At 38.0% G+C, this 17,254-nt stretch overlaps 2 protein-coding genes across 2 annotated transcripts; one reads left to right on the top strand and one right to left on the bottom strand.

Annotated features, from left to right (window-relative positions):
* Positions 1–1,149: 1,149 nt before the first annotated feature.
* rab38b (RAB38b, member of RAS oncogene family) lies at positions 1,150–7,264 on the top strand (the record flags this gene model as incomplete). Its single annotated transcript, XM_079248311.1, has 3 exons — positions 1,150–1,378; positions 2,826–3,103; positions 7,115–7,264. 3 exons carry the CDS (start codon positions 1,150–1,152, stop codon positions 7,262–7,264), a joined length of 657 nt encoding a protein of 218 aa, XP_079104437.1.
* A 4,621-nt stretch (positions 7,265–11,885) lies between these two features.
* On the bottom strand, positions 11,886–15,724 carry bach1b (BTB and CNC homology 1, basic leucine zipper transcription factor 1 b; the record flags this gene model as incomplete). The annotated part of the gene is made up of 4 exons (XM_079247390.1): positions 11,886–12,221; positions 12,315–12,521; positions 13,496–14,914; positions 15,479–15,724. The coding sequence occupies 4 exons, from the start codon at positions 15,722–15,724 to the stop codon at positions 11,886–11,888; spliced, it is 2,208 nt and encodes a 735-aa protein (XP_079103516.1).
* Positions 15,725–17,254: the final 1,530 nt, after the last annotated feature.

The raw sequence follows: 17,254 nt of genomic DNA, 5'->3' as shown, positions 1-17,254 counted from the left end.
GAAGACTGACAACTGCCTGGTTGTTCACATATATTTCTCTCATATTTCTCATCACACAGGCCTACTTCACACTGAACTCCATTTATGTTTTCATGAAGAGCAACATGCTGAGACTTTGTGCCACTGTATTATCCAATAGCTACATTTATTTGGGATTTTTGTCTTTTTGTTCAAACAGGATTTGGTTGTTTAGGCTGCACAGCAAGTATCCAAAGCTGTAGGATCTGTTTGCATCAAGCCAAAAGGTCTGAAAGTGTGACCCAAACAAACGGGGTGTTGTAAGCTGTAGCTCAAACTGAATGTCATGAGAGAAAATAATTAACATTAATAAATCACTTCGTTGGTCATCATTTGGACAGATGTTGACTTGCAGTTTGTCTTACAGAGTATTTTATATCGTGTAAAATGACCTTTTGTCCTGTTGGAGGCGGTTAAAGAAAAGTAAACCACCATGACATTTGAAGTGTCAGAGTATTTACAATATCCCAAACAACTGTCATAAAATCACATCAAGGTCCAGCCATGTAAACAGAAAGTGTCTTTAAAAAAAAAAAAAAAAAAAACAGTCTCAGATGCAGATTTAACCCCGAATGCAGTGCATGTAACATAAATAACTTTATTTATTTATTTTTATTTTTTATTTAATTTAAAAAAAAAAACAACAACAAAAAAACAAAACAAAACAAAACTCTTTTAGAACTTCGGCCAATATTGTCATTTAGGCTATATTAAAAAGGAATCAGCATTCATCACGATTATCTAATATTGATCATTTGTGAGTGACTACTGCATAAAATAAGGAGTAATTTAGTTACCTAAGGAGTAACTTAGGTGTAACTTAAGAGGGTTTACCTTCTTTTTTAAAAAAAAATCTTTTGGGTAATCATATTAAGAACATCAAACATGAAATTATGAAGCATAAAAAACGGAAAAAGAAACGACTCCATCGCTGGACAGATGCGCAGAGCACGTCTCCGCGTGCGGCACGCGGAGGTCACAAGGTTCCAAAGACGACCCCTGGGAATTCTCACACTCCCGACAGGGAGGGCGGTTCTCATCATCTGTGCGCAAAGGGAGACGCGAGGAGCCGTAGACTCATAGCGAAACAACGTTACGAGAAGCTGCTGCCTCTGAAATCCAACAGGTGGGATGACCAATCACCCATCACACTCCAACGGTATGCAGACTCTCCGGAAGGAGCATCTGTACAAGGTGCTGGTCATCGGAGACCTGGGGGTCGGAAAGACCTCCATCATCAGGCGCTACGTCCACCAGACCTTCTCCACTAACTACAGAGCTACGATCGGAGTAGACTTCGCCTTGAAAGTGTTGAACTGGGACTCCGAAACTGTCCGGCTTCAGCTTTGGGACATTGCAGGTGAGACAGTAATGTCATTAAACGTGTACCTATTATTATTTTCTTGCTTCACAGTGAAGTGTCAGAAGGAGTTTCACCATCTGCAAAGTCCCCAGAAGCTAAAGTAATTAATTAGAATTCCACACGTTTATGGCTCATTTGGGGGATTTTTCATGTTAAAATATAAAGAAACAAAGAGTCGTTTTAAACTTAAGAAAGCCTAAAAGTGTAGCAATGCTGCCTTAGTTCCTGAAAGGTTGATAGTTTTACAAGATAAGACTCCAAGCTGACAGTGAGGCATGACTCTTGTAAAATTATGAAACACAAACTAAATATGCTCTGTCACTGGGGAGCTGCTGACACAAAGTATTCTCTCTCTCTCTCTCTCTCTCTCTCTCTCACACACACACACACACACACACACACACACACACACACACACACACACACACGAAGACCAGCATACTATTACTCAGTGACAGTCATTCATTTCAGGTATGATGTGACATCATGTGATTAGACTCATGTGAGGAAGATTTAAAGGCCAGTCACAGGAGTGTCATTGTAGCCCAAAATAAAACAAACAAAAAAACAAACAAAACAACCTTGCTCCGTCACACACACAAACGCATGCAAGCGCATGCTTTAAGCGGCTAATAATGAACTGTGAAATTGGATTATGGGTCACATCTGTCTAACTGGTTGGAGTTGAACTACACAGAAACTATAGACAGGAAGTAAGAAATACTTGTTTTATTAGGATTTAGGGAATAAGCCCCATTTTGTAAAGCTGTAGATTTCACCAACTGCGTAAAGAATGACAGTGTGTCAAGTAACGCGTGAGGCTGCTGTCTCACCACTGCTTCCTTTTGAGTGATGAAAATTTCTACCATGAAATAAGGAAGCTGTTCATCCATAAACAGTCAGACTTTCCATTTCCTCTTACAATGTACAATGTAAGCTGAAAGTTGCCACTCTCATTCATTAATATTGCTCAACTTTTTAACTTTACTACTGCGAGGACCAACATTGCTTAGCAAGATGGATAAGGTGCTAAGTGCTAAATCACAAAACCTGAGGGAATGTCATGTTGACAACTAATTAATTTCCATGTCCTACATTAGGATAAAAAGAAAAAACTCATAGACATATGAAGAAGTTTATATTTGATCACAGACATGACAATGTAGAAATCACCTGTTAACTGCAATTTTTATGTAAGTTTGCTGATAATAAGTTGGAACAAGGAGTTGCATTGAGCATCTGTTTAAGTACAACGTGACAGTAATACCTTGGGAATGTGCTGTTTCATGGAAATGCTGGCACGGCTAACTGCAGTCATAATGCCAGCTGCATTTGCTGTTTTACCACAAAAATGCAGTAAGACAATGAAAATCTCTCATCAGACTCATGTCTGGATATGTTGTAATGTTAATGAGTGAGGCTCCATGTTTGTTTGCTCTTTCAGGTCAGGAACGTTTTGGGAACATGACACGAGTGTATTATCGTGAAGCAATGGGAGCCTTCATTGTGTTCGATGTTACACGGCCCACGACCTTTGAGGCCGTCATTAAGTGGAAAGAGGACCTGGATTCTAAAGTAATGTTAGCAAATGGACAGAGCATTGCAACTGTGTTGCTGGCTAACAAGTGTGACCAAGGCAGGGAACTGACCAACAATGGCATCAAAATGGACCAGTTCTGCAAGGACCATGGCTTTGTTGGGTGGTTTGAGACCTCCGCCAAGGTAAAACCCACCTAATTTAAGATACTCTGTTTGCCAGTGACAATCACAATGTTGAGGCATTTGCAATTAGTTTAACTCTTTTTTTTTGCATTGTTCCCAAATGGTTTTATATTAAACAATGGTAGAATTTTAATGTCCAAATGGGCGCATGCCAAATGTAATGTACCAAATAATTAGTTTCAAAGAACCATTTGGAAACTCATTCTTGAAAAGTATTTGAAAATACTAGAACTCCCAAAAATCACACTCTACAGGTAATTGGATGAATGATTCAGTCATGAGTCACCTTAAATGGATCAGTTCAGCAAAATCATACCAAAGAAGTCGGATAAGATTTGGTCTGAAGCAAGTGAGGAGAGAAGTGAAACCATTTTTTTTAAACTAATAAAAGCTCCAGAGTCTTCGTAATTTTACTTTTAATCAAGAAATTCTATCCAGTGTGCCAGTTATTACAGTATAGATACTAATCGGGATGCACCAGTTGTGTTATTCTGGGTTAATAGCAACAGTTATGTTAAAAATAATGACTTGAACAACTTTTGATGGTTGATACTGATTATTTATGTAATTTATTTCTCTTTTGATGCAAGAAAAACATCAAAATATGCATTCTACAACTGTAGCAACTCAATTACTTTCACTATTAATGTGGCTTAGAAACATTTTTTTGTGTCCATGGAATTCAAAGATTAAATTAACCCATTTTATTACCATCATTCATTCATTCATTCAATCATTCATCCATCCATTCATTCATTCATTCATTGTTTTAACTGCCTAGTCAAATTAAAGATAATTATTTTCACCTGAAACACACTCAAGGTTGAATGATTTATAGAATCGTGTCATGGTGATAAGCAGACATCTTGAAGCCTGACATGATGGACTCTTGACAGTTCTAGATGTGGTAGATACTGATAGATGCTATCAGTCGTTATACATCCTCTTTGTTGTTAAGGATGTGTTGTCTCTTTGGTCTGTAAACTATTTAAAATGAGAAATAGAAAATTTTTTTAGCGTGTAGAGACCCAATGAAAAGACTTTAAAAAAAAAAAAAAAACAACTATAATCTAAGCTTTGAAAGAAACCCCAGTACTGGTTCTTATTCTAAAGAAGAGTAAACGTCATGCAGTCATATCAGGGAACCTTTAGGGACATTTTGTAGGTCGTTTTATTTTCCTAATTAGCTTATACCATTTAATCTTTTCAACAAAGAAACACATAGACTTCTGATTGCAGTAACCTTGCTTTGGATTAAATCAAACTCACCACTTTACCTTTTTTGTTTAAGTTTTTTTTCCCCAGTGTTTGGTGGTTCATTATCTTGTTGAGGTCTAGGAGTAGCTCAAGTCTTGTGCCAAGTCTTGTGGCTGTAAAATAAAGTAGCTGCTTGCTATGTTGAGCACAGTCTTGTGGTAATTTTACAGTGTTGTTTACAGATGGAATGAAACTTGTCTTTCCATTGAGCTAACCTTTATTTTTCTCCTCTTTTAAACTAAACAGTTTTATATTTGTGTTCTTCTTCTGTCAGTATGCATTTGATCAATAAAAACGGAATCTCTCTAAGCACAAAAATAATGATAAAAAAAGGTTTTCAATGTAGCATAAAGTTGTGATGTTAAATCAGCCAGGCAGCCAGTCTCTGGCGTGAGTAGCCCCCACCACCGCCGCTCAGATCTCATCCCACTCGAGTCCTTGCAGTCATTAACAAACATCTCCTCAGAGCTCGTTGGAATTTCATATCCTCATGGAAACAGATTCAACTGCCTGGTGCTATGAATCTCTTGTGTTACAAGAAACTCAGCTTTTAAAGAAAAGTTATATAAAGTGAATTGAAAGTGATGGGATCTTCATTTAAATCTACATAGCTAATGACTAAGTTTGTTATAGTTTACTTGACTGAAATGCTCAAACTAATTACCTTTATTGTGATATCAGAACCACCCTGAAACAGAGAAGACATTTTCTCTTGAAAAATTTATGGTTAATCAAGTTTTTTTTTCCCTAAATTTTAAGAAACAATAATATTTTGATCAAATATTTTCTGTACAACATATTTTCTTAACCTGCCAAACATTTTGCTTTACTGTGACACCTGGGTTAATCCCTTTGCATCCACAGACTTTCACTTTAAAAAGTTTAAACATAGATTTAAATGCTGCTAATGTTGTCTTTAATCACACATCCTCTGTTGACACGCAGGTGTTGGAACAATGTAGGTGCGCTGCCAGTCATGTGGCATCAGGACTCAACATTCTGAGAGGTCAAAGTTCACAATAAGCATGTTCTGCCAGAAGCTTTACAGAGAGATGTACCCACCTGGTAGTGTCTAAGAATAAAATGGTTATATTAATTTACAACCCTAAATTATTGAATAATAATAATAATAATAATAATTAATAAAGGCACTCATTTATTTGTTTGTTTATGTAATAATTTATACACAAGCTTCAGACTTGTGTAATTTAGGGATTTTTTTCTTCTTCTTTTTAAAAAGCATATCTTATAGCTAAGAAAGTGTCTAAAGCCATTATATAAAGCAAAAATGCACAAACTATAGTATTTGTCTTTGGGGAACAAAAATAAGCAAAACATCTTCCGTTTGTTAAAAAAATACAATAAATAAAATATTTGGAGTGCTTAAAACTGTGTTCTAGAAAGGTTACATGCATGTTAATATCCTCCCTTTTTTGTTTATGATGCCATTAAATGATTTAAAGTGGAACTATTATGTGCATTTGATTGTCACCAATCGCTTTATTTACTTCAGACCGACCCTCTCCGTAGGCTGTCAGATCAGCCTGCGGGCAAAACGAGTGAATTGAGACTCTTCCGCATTAAGGCCCGACTCCCGCCACTGTACTACGTCGGGAGCGCGCACCGCACCTGCTTTCGCCGTCATTGTAACATCTCATAAACAGAAGGATTAGGCTAATATGAACTAAAAAAAAACAACAACAAACAAACAAAAAAAAAACAAACAAAACAAAACAAAACATAAATAATACAATGTCAACACATAGCATACAGCCCTACATGGTGGAACCTGAGTCAGACCCTGAAAACGAAGTGGAAAACAGCAACCCACAGCAACGAATGCAGCAGGATGTGGATTTGGTAAACTAACCAGCCATCGTTCGAAATAACTTTATACAACGTTTTCCACCCGCCTGATGTATTTGTACATGCCCTAGTTAACCAGTAGAAGGTAACCAATCACCGAACCTTATCCCCCGGGATGTAACAAGGATTTTGAAGTAGAAAAAACTCTCTAAAATGACGCGTTTTTCGTCGCTATGGAAACCGAACGGAGAGCTTGCTGGAACTCAAACTCAAACATGCGTTTAGGTGATAAAAAACGGTGCTGTTCCCATGTCTGATGAGGATTCAACACTGTAACACTGTTGAAAGCTCAGAAAACTCGAAATACCATAATAGCACCCCTTTAAGTATGTGGAGTCATTTCTGTCCTGCAAAAACATAAATACAAGTTTAAGTTGGACACATTTGAACTCTGTGATTCATTGATAGCCAATTAAAACAGGGTTGATGCATTTTTGTTAAAAAATCTTAAACTACAACAATGCAGTTACATGAGCAAATGCCAGTTAACTATGTAAAAACGTTGGTGAAAGTTTTTACATAGAAAAACATAGAAACATAAATACATTTTTTTCTTGCTTTTTACAAGTCAAAAATGCATAAATTGATTCATGTTAACAAAGGAAATTAAATTTGCAAGTCAGGAACAATGTAGGAAATATCTTAATTCATAGAGTTTGCAGTAACATGAAGTAAATGTAAGAGTTGTATTTTTGGTACCATTTCAACATTTTCTGACTTTTTCTGAGGGGATATACATGGTGTATATACCTCTCATTACTGTGAGAGCATGCTATCTGTCCTTATATAAATTTTAATTCAAAGCAGGATTTTTTTTGTGTGATTTGCTATGAATTGTGTATATAAACATTTCACGTGCCACACTTGACAGTACACTTTTTCCTTTAGGACAATCTCAATATCAGTGAAGCTGCAAACTTCCTGGTCAAGCACATCATGGCCACAGAGAATGACATCCTTAAGTCAGTGGTACCAGACACCATCTCACCACAGATCGACTCCAACAGGCAGATGAGCTGCTCAGGTTGCCTCAAATAAAGAAAGGAAGATGGCGGAATCAGAAAGAATGGATGCGCAGCAGGACTAAGAGGGACCGACAGCATGTAGCCAGCTAAGGAAATGGAAACAACATTCAGGGTGGTGCAGTGGGGCTTTTGGTACATACCAAAGTCGAAAGGTTTCTCTGTGTTTCTTCTTTTTGTAGAGTAAGCTTACACTGACTCAGAAGTTGCAGATTTATTTAAAAAAAAAAACCAAAACAGTTTTTAATAGGAGATTACATTGTGATACTTAAACTTTTATTGGCAAGTAACACCTCTGCTGTTTGTAATCATTGAATGAAAAAAGACGAACATGCATCCTTGGTATTTTCCACAAATGTATGTATTACTGTGCTTTCTCAGCCACTAAAACAGTTGAAATGTGTGCAACTAAGTGAAGCAGGCTTCCTTTATAGTTATTCTGCACAAGCCAAAGAGAGATCTGCAGACCACTTTTAGTGAAGGTTGTGCTACTTTTTAACATTTTTTTTTTTAGTGCTTTTAAGTTATTTACAGTGCGCTTTTATAAGTGTAATATGGTGAATGTACTTTGTCAAATTGCTTAAAATCCACCCACACCTGACTGTTGTGCAAGACTTATTTAATTTTTCTAGCTGAAGTGACAACATATTTATATCTAGCAACAGCTTGGTTGGAGCCAAGCAGTTATTGAGTTAAACACTCAGACACACAAACGCCTTGGAGATGTGGACAGTGGGTAGGTCGGCTGGGGCAGTTTGGCTTTAACCAATTTATCAGACATAATTGCTTGTGGTTGGGGGTTGGTTCAAACCATTTTACTAAAGTTATTTCAAACTTTTCAAAATCAGATAAATATGTAATATTTTCAGTCATAATCAGGAGAGTTACAAGTTCATTTGTCCAAACCTAAGTATCCATGGTAACTGGAGCATTTTTCTAAGGGTATGCTGTGACACTATGTAATGCCATTTCTCTCTGCATGCATATACACACCCTAGAGTTTACACACATTTACCTTTTCCGTATTCTTTCTTCACCTTTTCCTCTCACACACAATGTTAAAAAAAATAGACTTATAAAGAGCTTCTTGTTTCTTCTGTGTCAAGGTGGTTTCCTCATTTTGGAAGACCAGCTTCTATGTTTTGTTGTAAGTTGCATCCTCTGCACAAAGCCAAGGCAGACTTATTTCTTACTTGTAATACGCAAGCGCGAGGACCTGGAAATTCAGCCAAACAGTAGCATAGTACCAAAGGATGGGATGAGAGGACGGCATCGCTGTTGAGGCTTGATCCTTGGATGAAGAGGAGACCTGAAAAAGAGTCTAGAGTCCAGTAACATGGTCAAAAACAGGCAACGGTCAATCGTCATGCAGGCAGAATTCAGGTACTTAATAGAATTGATTGGCAAGGCTTGGTGGTTCAGAAACAAAGCGTATGTCAGAGTCCAGCAATCCAAAGATGCAAGAGAAGTTCATTGTAGGCATTAACCTGAGAATGTGTCCTGAATAGGCAACCTTGAATAGACCATGGAAAGAATGCTAGACTTCAACTGGGCAAAAGTGCTGTTGATCATCTGGCAATGAAAAGAGTGGAGAGTGTTTTTTCTGAGTATTACTGTCAGCAGATAGCCATTCGGTAAACCTAGGTGGTCTGAATTAGACTGACAAGCACAGCCCTGGCAGAGCATGAATGGGAACCACGACCTTAGTGAAGAGTTTGGACTTCATATTAACCTCAGATTAGTTTCTTGGGGTGCTGCATGTCCAATTATGGATGCAATTAAGTGATTATGTGGTTTCATGGTATTTATGTAAATATAAAATAACGATCCACTGACATATGTTGTTTTCTCCACTTTGCACAGTGTTTATAAGCAAATACAACATTGTCATTGTACTTGTTATGTACTTGTCAATAATTAACAGCATGCACATAAATGTATGATAGATTTAAACAAAGGTTTTTTTTTTACAGACCAGTCTCATTGTGAAAGTGTGTGACTCATCATGTGAGATCTAGCAGAGTCACACTATGGATGTCTCAGACACATACGAGAACAGAACAGTGCTTTGTGAGTAATTATTTCATTATGTGCTCCTGTAGAGAGACCAAACTGAACATCAACAGCTGTTTACACTGCTTCAGGTTTAGACTTAGTTGTTATTTATTGTGCAACAGTCAAATAAATGTAAACATTTCACGCATATCCTGTTTTTGCTGTTTTTGGAACACATTTCAATATAATTTAACACTGGAACACTTTCACCTTTAACCTGGAATAAACCATTTTGAGTTGAGCAGAGTTTAACAAATCACTTTAAGTGCCAGAGAATTAACTTCTATAAGTAACTTAGTTTAGACTGGGAAATATGTCTGTTAGTGTTTGTCTGTTCAGGCTGAAACAGGACTCTCAGGTTCTCATTAGTTGGATGTATGACTGTAGATTATTGTTTGCATGAGGGAATAAATTTGGCCATTTGCTTTTGGCTCCTGCTAAGACATAACTACTCGCTACTAGCCCGCCCAATAAGACCCAACCAGGACTGTTCATGGGTTTCATATTGATCCAGTGCTAATTGGATGCATTGGATATACTCAGGTATATCAGTGTTCAGTGCTCCCACAGGGTAAACCTTTACTAAAAGATCTGCATCACATCCTGGTTCAAGAAAACACTATTTGCTCTGATATGGAATCACATAAATAAATTATTCCCCTCCTATCACTTCTTTGGAAGCATTATTGTGACTGGCAGAATTCTATATAGTTTTGTAACTAACCCAGATTCAGGAGGGAGATGCATAAAAGATGAGTAGTAGCATTAAATCATTTACACATCTGTCCAAAAGTAAGGATGGTTCCACTATAGGCTTCATGAGTGTAGCCATTTATCACTCACTATGAGTACAGGTGGAATTTATATCTGATTAATATTCCTGATGTCTTTCTATGGCCTAACAGTATCACAACAAATGCTGGAAAGAACAAACACATTTTTACTGTTTGAAGTAGTTTGGAAAGTCTGCCTGGTTTTGGATTAAAACTCAATATTGATTGATTTTTTTTCACATTTAACTTAAAAAATATAAATAAAATAAAAACAGAAATCCAGATAGAGGACAGTATAAAATGAGGGACACAGCCATTTCAGAGCACTGAAAAAATAACAGTAGGGTTGTAACTTACAGGAACAGCCACTAGGGGACACTAAGCACCAGAGTAACACATGATGCAGACTGAGTGCAAAGTCTGGTCACTTCGATGGAGAGAAAGACGTATTTTTCATGAAACATAATATCCTTAATATCTACAGTCATAAAAATACTTTGTAATCAATTGTTTTTTCCTTATAAAATCAATGTATAGACAGTATGTATGAACAACACAATTCATGACAATTTGTAAATCATTTAAAAAAACATCTGTATTGAGATGATCATAATGAATGAAGGCAAATCTTTACATGATTGGCAAAAAAGTAGATCTAGGAATCACAGAGGAGGGTACAAGAGGCCTTCTGTGTGGTCTCATAATGAGTATAAAGTGTTTGCAACAAGCAAAGGTCAAAACGCAAAAATCATCCTAAAACTTGCAGAAAATAATGCAATAAATGGAATACATAAAACAAAATGAAATAATTTTATGTTGACAGAAAAATAATTAAAAACAAACATAAATCAGGTTTTGTCGTTTCATTGATGAGTTGTATATATATTGTTCATTTAATCCCTGGCAGTGATTTAGAAAAGTATGTTAAAGGAATTCTATTACAGGCAACACACAATACTTTCATCTAGTGTAAGGTCTGCTGTGAAACAGGATAGAGAAATAAAGTGGTACATAATGAGACTAGTTGTCTCCTAAACTTTGCTGACACATCTAAGTTCAGTTTCTTTGGAAAGAACTTTGTAATACATTTAATTCAAATGAATTTTGTGAGGTCTGTTTTAGTTCGTCAAAGCTCTGCGAGCTCTGTGTTACTTAAAAGAGCTATGTCACTGTGGTCAGCTGGCGCAAGGAGACCACAATGACAACCAAATAAGTGAGAGTCAGACAGAACATCAAAAAAGGTAAACATGGCACACAATGTCAAGTATTTTTGTTCAGCTGTGTGGTTTTGGTGCAAAATGTTGTGGTGAATTGCACCCTGTGTGAGAGGGCACATTCCAAGGAGCCATACTGCACAAAACTACAGTACATACAATGTTTTACAAAAGTTCTGAAGTTTATGTAAATAATGATGGATTTGTAGCTACCTGGAGGCATGTTACAAATACCTGTAATTCATAAAGTTGATGATATCTACATGCAACCTGGTTGTTCTTTCAGCATGAAAAGAACTGTACCAGGCAATCTGCAATGCCAGATGTATTTGTTGCAAAACACTGGTGTAGACTTGTAAGTGTTGGAAAAGTAACAGTGGAATGGATATTTGTTTTTTCAATGTTTGTTTTGAATTGAAAAGGTAGCAGATACACAGAGAAACAAAAAAACAACAACAAAAACTCAAAAGATCTTAGTACTTTATACAGCAGCCAGGCCAAAGAACATGACGTCCTTGTGTACTGAATGAAACAGGCTATACAGTTTATCTGACATCATGATCTTAGGGAAGAGTTATATATGTTGGATGTGTATCTAAAGAAAAGGGTTTCCTGTGAGTGTGTCCCTGCTGGACCTGGATGGATCCTCCTCAGATGTCTCATATGAATCAAGACTATCAGAGCATGTAGTGGGAGATGTATGTGGCTTGAGTGGCAATCCAAGCTGTGATAGAAAGGTGCCACTTTCAGGAAAGAAAGGGGACAAAGGGCAGTCTGAGGAGATGTATTTGGTCAACACCTGGAGCTGCTCTGGTCGAAGATTTGCCTCATCACAGACCCGCTGGCATAAAACTGTGACGCTGTGACATGTTTTCACCTTCTGTTGGCTCAGCTGACTCTTCTCCATGATCAGTTTTTCCCTCTCTGTCTTCTGTGAAATACACAATCTGATTAGCGTGACTGAAAGGCAGAAGCAATCTAATGAAAAGTGTTTTAGTTTCAAGAAATCCTTTTTTTTCCTTACCAGTTTATTGATTTCACACTGCAAATTATATATGCAGTCTAGCTTTCTCTTGCGGCAACGCTGAGCTGCGAGGCGGTTTTTGCTGCGCCGTCTCATGTCATGGACAATATCCAGTTGTTCTCGGGTAAAGTCGTGTTGCTTCAGCAGCTGCTGGAAGTCATTTCGGCTCAGGTTCACTATCCAGTCCACAGGGAATGGTAACTTCACCTGAGAAAACCAATAGGACATACAAACGTATACAAAGATAACACGACAGCAAGAGAAGACCTGCATAAATCAATGAGCTCCTTCAATAAACTTTTCCCCCCCAATAATGTCAAGCTTTCAGTATCATGATATTATAATTGCTTGTGCAACAAATGTTCCCTGTGAGTTTAGGACTCACACACGTGCTTTGGAGAAACAGGCTTGTAAGAAAGGTCTGATTACTTGTTTGAGCAGTGAGAGGAATACTCTGCATATATTCCTTTGGCTAAATGTTATTCAGAGTGACCCCATGATACAGTTTAATGAGTTAAATCCAATCAATGTAGAGTTTGTTTAAATGTACAGATAGAAATGCAAGCCATGCAAAAACGGATGGAGTTCACAGAGTTATATTTTCACCAAGCTGGTAATTATTAACCTGCTGAAATTTGCTGCAGCAAAGTTGCAACAGGAAATGTACACTCACCAGTTTACAGGAGCTGTATAAATCTTGTAGTGTTTAATCTGGGTCCAATAAAAGACATGAAATGCCCTTAACTTTGCTTGCACAGTCACCACTTTCAATTTAACCCAGATACTTTGTTCAGGAGAGATTCCTGAAACCTGTGGTTTGGCTTATCATCATTACTCACTCAGAAGATTGATCTGGGAATTTTGGCTAAAGTGGACTCTGAACCAATGAGTGGGACATATAAACACGCTCAAACACACACATAATATCTTTGCCTGGGTTAATAACTAACTTAGTGCCACTATAGCTAACCTACTTCGCATGACTTCAGACACCAGTTTGTGTATGATAAAAAGTACTTCAAGTGTTATCTAAAAGAGATATAAGTGAAGCAACTGCAGGTGACGCAGCTTTTTTTTTTCTTCTGACCAACATGGATTTGTGATTCAGCAGGCAGACGTGCAGAAGAACAGCACACAACAGCAGATTATCAGCAAATTTGCTTCACCGTTTATCTGCTCACCTGCCGGGCTCTCTCTATTGCGGAGGATTCACTGTCTCCCTCTGTTTCTGTCTCTGAGTCTCCATCTTCCCCTGAGTTGACAGAAGAAACTCCCGATGGCGACGCTCCCTCACACTCTGACATCCCTGTTGGCTTCCATTGACATTTTAGATCCAGATCCGACAGGAATGGACAGGTACTTTGTGTGGAGGTGAGGTTTTTATAAAGCTTTGGCCACTCTAAAGAAGTGTTCTGGGCCCATCTGCCTCCTGTATCGGTGGAACATCCTGCCTCAGGGTTCTGGATGTTTAGCTGAAATGTGCTTTTATCAGACCCAAACTGACTGGGAAGATCTTCAGAGACTTTATTCTCCATGGTGCTTCTTATTTTGGCATTATCTGATGCGATGGCCATTCTTTCCACGTTGCCTGTTTGTCTTCCTTTTCCTCTTTCTAGAGAGGCATTATCTGATCCTGTTCTCCCAGGTTCTACCTCTACTAGCTCACCTGTCTCTCTTGTTTCCTTCATTTTGTTACTATCACTGTCAAACATCTCATGCCCCGGTGACCCAGTCATTGCAGAGTCATTGTCTAAGGCTCTTAGAGGGGATAGTATTAACTCTGATGACCTTTGATGACCAGTCGTGGCAATGTTTACTTCTAAAGAGCCACTTCCAGAGGTGTGTGGCATCTTTTCCTCCAGCTTAATAGCGCCTCTCTCTGTCACGTCATCCCGCCATTTTCCCTTTAATTCAAATGTATATTGGCGGACCATGTTAACTCCCCATGTGTTCTCACAATTCTCTGTTCTTGTTTCATGATTTTCAGCTTCCTGTAGCTTTTCAGCCATTCCATTACTCTCTCTGCCTGTGTTAGAGGTTTCAGTGTTGCTGGAACATGGCAAGCAGGGGTGGACACTGTCATTCCTGTTTCCTGGTGTTACTGGATTAGCCAGGCTTTTCCGAGGGACACACATTTCTTTGCCACAAGCTAGCTGAAACTTGCGATACTTTGGACACTGCATGAAAAGATCATTCATGTCCTCAGCTACAGGTGCTTCAGCGTCGGTGATGTTTTGAATTCCTGTTTTGTTGTTCACTGATTTGTTACAGTCCCAAGTTCCTTCCTGCTGAGATGATGAGTCAGCAACTGGTTTTACTTCTTTGTTATCCAACAACGCACTGTCAGATTCTGCGCCACAGTTTTCCTTAGATAATTGTCTCTTGCACTTGTTTTTACAACAGGTTTTTCTCAGAAAGAGGGGAGAACTGCTGTTACTTGAAAAGAACTTTGGGAGGAGGAAATCAAAACAAGCCCCATCTAGGTCTCTGAAACCAAGAATGGTGGCTGAATTTTGTATATCTAAGACATTGTTTTTCCCAAAGTTGAGTTTGGATGTGTAGGCAAACTTCAGCAATGGCTCAAAACCAGCCACAGTCACCTGCCAAAGACGAGAAAGGACGCACATGAGAACTTTTTTTCTCTAGTAAGTTCACTACAGTAGTTGAAAAGGACTGACTAGATGTTTTTCCAAAATTTATTTTTAGTTTCTTCAGATAGACATGTACAAATAAAAGGCCAAATATTATCACAGGATCTGCTTTACTTTCAGATTTTTCACTCTGCAGCAAATGGAAGAATTATAATTCATTAGAATAAAAGCAAATCAAACATGCTGACAGAATTTGATAAAGAGCTTTGTAATGGTAATAATAATCCCAAATAATAGTTACGAACTTAGATTTTATTTTTTGCATCCAATGAGTGTTAAATGATTTTCATTCAATAATTATATTTGTCTGCTATCTGATATCTTTAGGCTTATTGACTCAGACTGGATAAAAATAAAAAAAAAACAAAATTCCCCAATCTATGACACAAGAACAGTTACTGAGGAAATAAGCCTTTCAGTCACTTTTCTCACTTCACTTTCATCTGTGAGCCAGTGGAGTTTATATGTATGTGCTTTGTTTCTGTATGGCAGCCTGGGATGGCAGCGTCTCACCTCTTGTGGCAGAGTGATAACCGCTCCTTGTAGAAGGGAAGAGATCCTCTGAGCAAAGTACTCACTACAGGAAGCAAGCACCGAGCGGTGGGCTCGGAAACTCTGACCCTCCACCAGCACTGTAACATCACACAACGAGTCCCGGCAACGCTGTTCGTTCAACCAGCGTAGTACATGGGAGGAATGCACCGTAGACTCAAATGTAAACACAGAAGATCGCTGAGTAGACATAGCCATCAGGGACATCTGTGTGTACACAAAAGACAGACACATACACACAAAATACATAAATTTGCCAATTCCCCACTGTCACAAACATTGTTTAAATTTTTATGTTACAACAGAAAACATGCCTACCTTATAGAGCAGACTTTGTTCGAGTCTCTTATGGTGTTAAAAAAAGTCCCAACTGGCTTGCACACATGGATATTGCTAAATGGAATGCTGTCCAACCAGACTGTTTCTCAGAAAACCTTATCTCAACTCTGCTACAAACTAAAAACTGAGCTTGACTCAGTCATATGGCCTGTGTGTGAGTATGTGAGAGGGAGGGAGGCAAGGAGGCAGTGTGTGTTTGAGGTGTCTGCGCGCTTGTGTTTGTGTTTTTTTGTGTGTTGCAACAAGTCCGAGTGTAAGAACCGCGCTGACTCATGCGCTCCTGCTGATAAAGGATGAGCAAGCAGTTTCTCTGTTCCTTCCAATCCCACCCTTGGATCTGTGTGGTAAGCCAACAGACTTTTCCCAGCAAATCCCTTTTACAACAGTATAAGGATTAAGGTGAAGGCAGAATAAAAAGACAGAGTTTAATCAGGATGTGGACTGGTGCTTTTGTGTTTACATTAAAAGTTGCCTAAACTCAACTGATTGCAAGCATGCAGCGATGTACATGTTAATTTGTGATATGTGTGTGGATGGAGACTAATAATAGTAAGTGAAACATTTTAAACATTATAAATGTACTGAAACTTGTTTCAATCAATGGTAAAGTTCTGAATATAAAATTGTTCTGAAAATTCTTAAAGTTCAGATCTCAAATAAGATGTTGACATTGAAAAACTACATATAATACTGGATCTATTTTAATACGATGTTGCAATGGACAAAGAGCAGCGATGGCATGCTCTCATGTAAATCAGATAACATCAGACTGTTTGGCTTTTACTGAAAGAACCATAGCCTGTTATAAATTAAAAGGGGAAGCTGAAATTACTTCTGTTGTGACTTGCTCTTGCGAGATAAAAAAAAAAAAAAAAAAGCGTGACCATCTAGTGGGGTCCAGTGGGTCTTGTTGTGATACATGTATAAGTAGCATTTTCAAGAAAAATGAGGAGCAACAACAGAGTGTGTTACAATTATCACTGAGCTCAGTTGTTTGTGTCATATGATTTGGAAGAAGCAAAGAGAGACAAACTGACCAATCAGGTGACGGTTTCATAATTCCAGAATGAACAAATTTCATCACTACAAGAAAAAAAATAAAAGCTGAGAAAAAAAACACGAGCTACTTCCTTTTTCTTTGTAACAACAACAGTGTGGAGACGACAAATACAGCATAACTGGCTTAGAGAAATGAAACTAAGGAACTGAAGCTAGTGTTAAAATAAATGTCTTTTATTATCAGACAAGGCAATAAACAACAGTTCCTGTATACTTCCCCATCAGCAGTTACACACTACATCACATTCACTACCAATCCCCCCCCAAAAAATACAACTGTTGCATGTATCACAGCACACGCTGTGAAATAATTCCTCACCCCCTCTTTTTTTTCCTTTA

Source organism: Telmatherina bonti (assembly GCF_933228915.1).
Source record: "Telmatherina bonti genome assembly, chromosome: 10".
Classification (NCBI taxonomy): domain Eukaryota; kingdom Metazoa; phylum Chordata; class Actinopteri; order Atheriniformes; family Telmatherinidae; genus Telmatherina; species Telmatherina bonti.
Note: the sequence above shows the minus strand (reverse complement) of the source record. Positions and strands in the feature narration are given on the sequence as shown.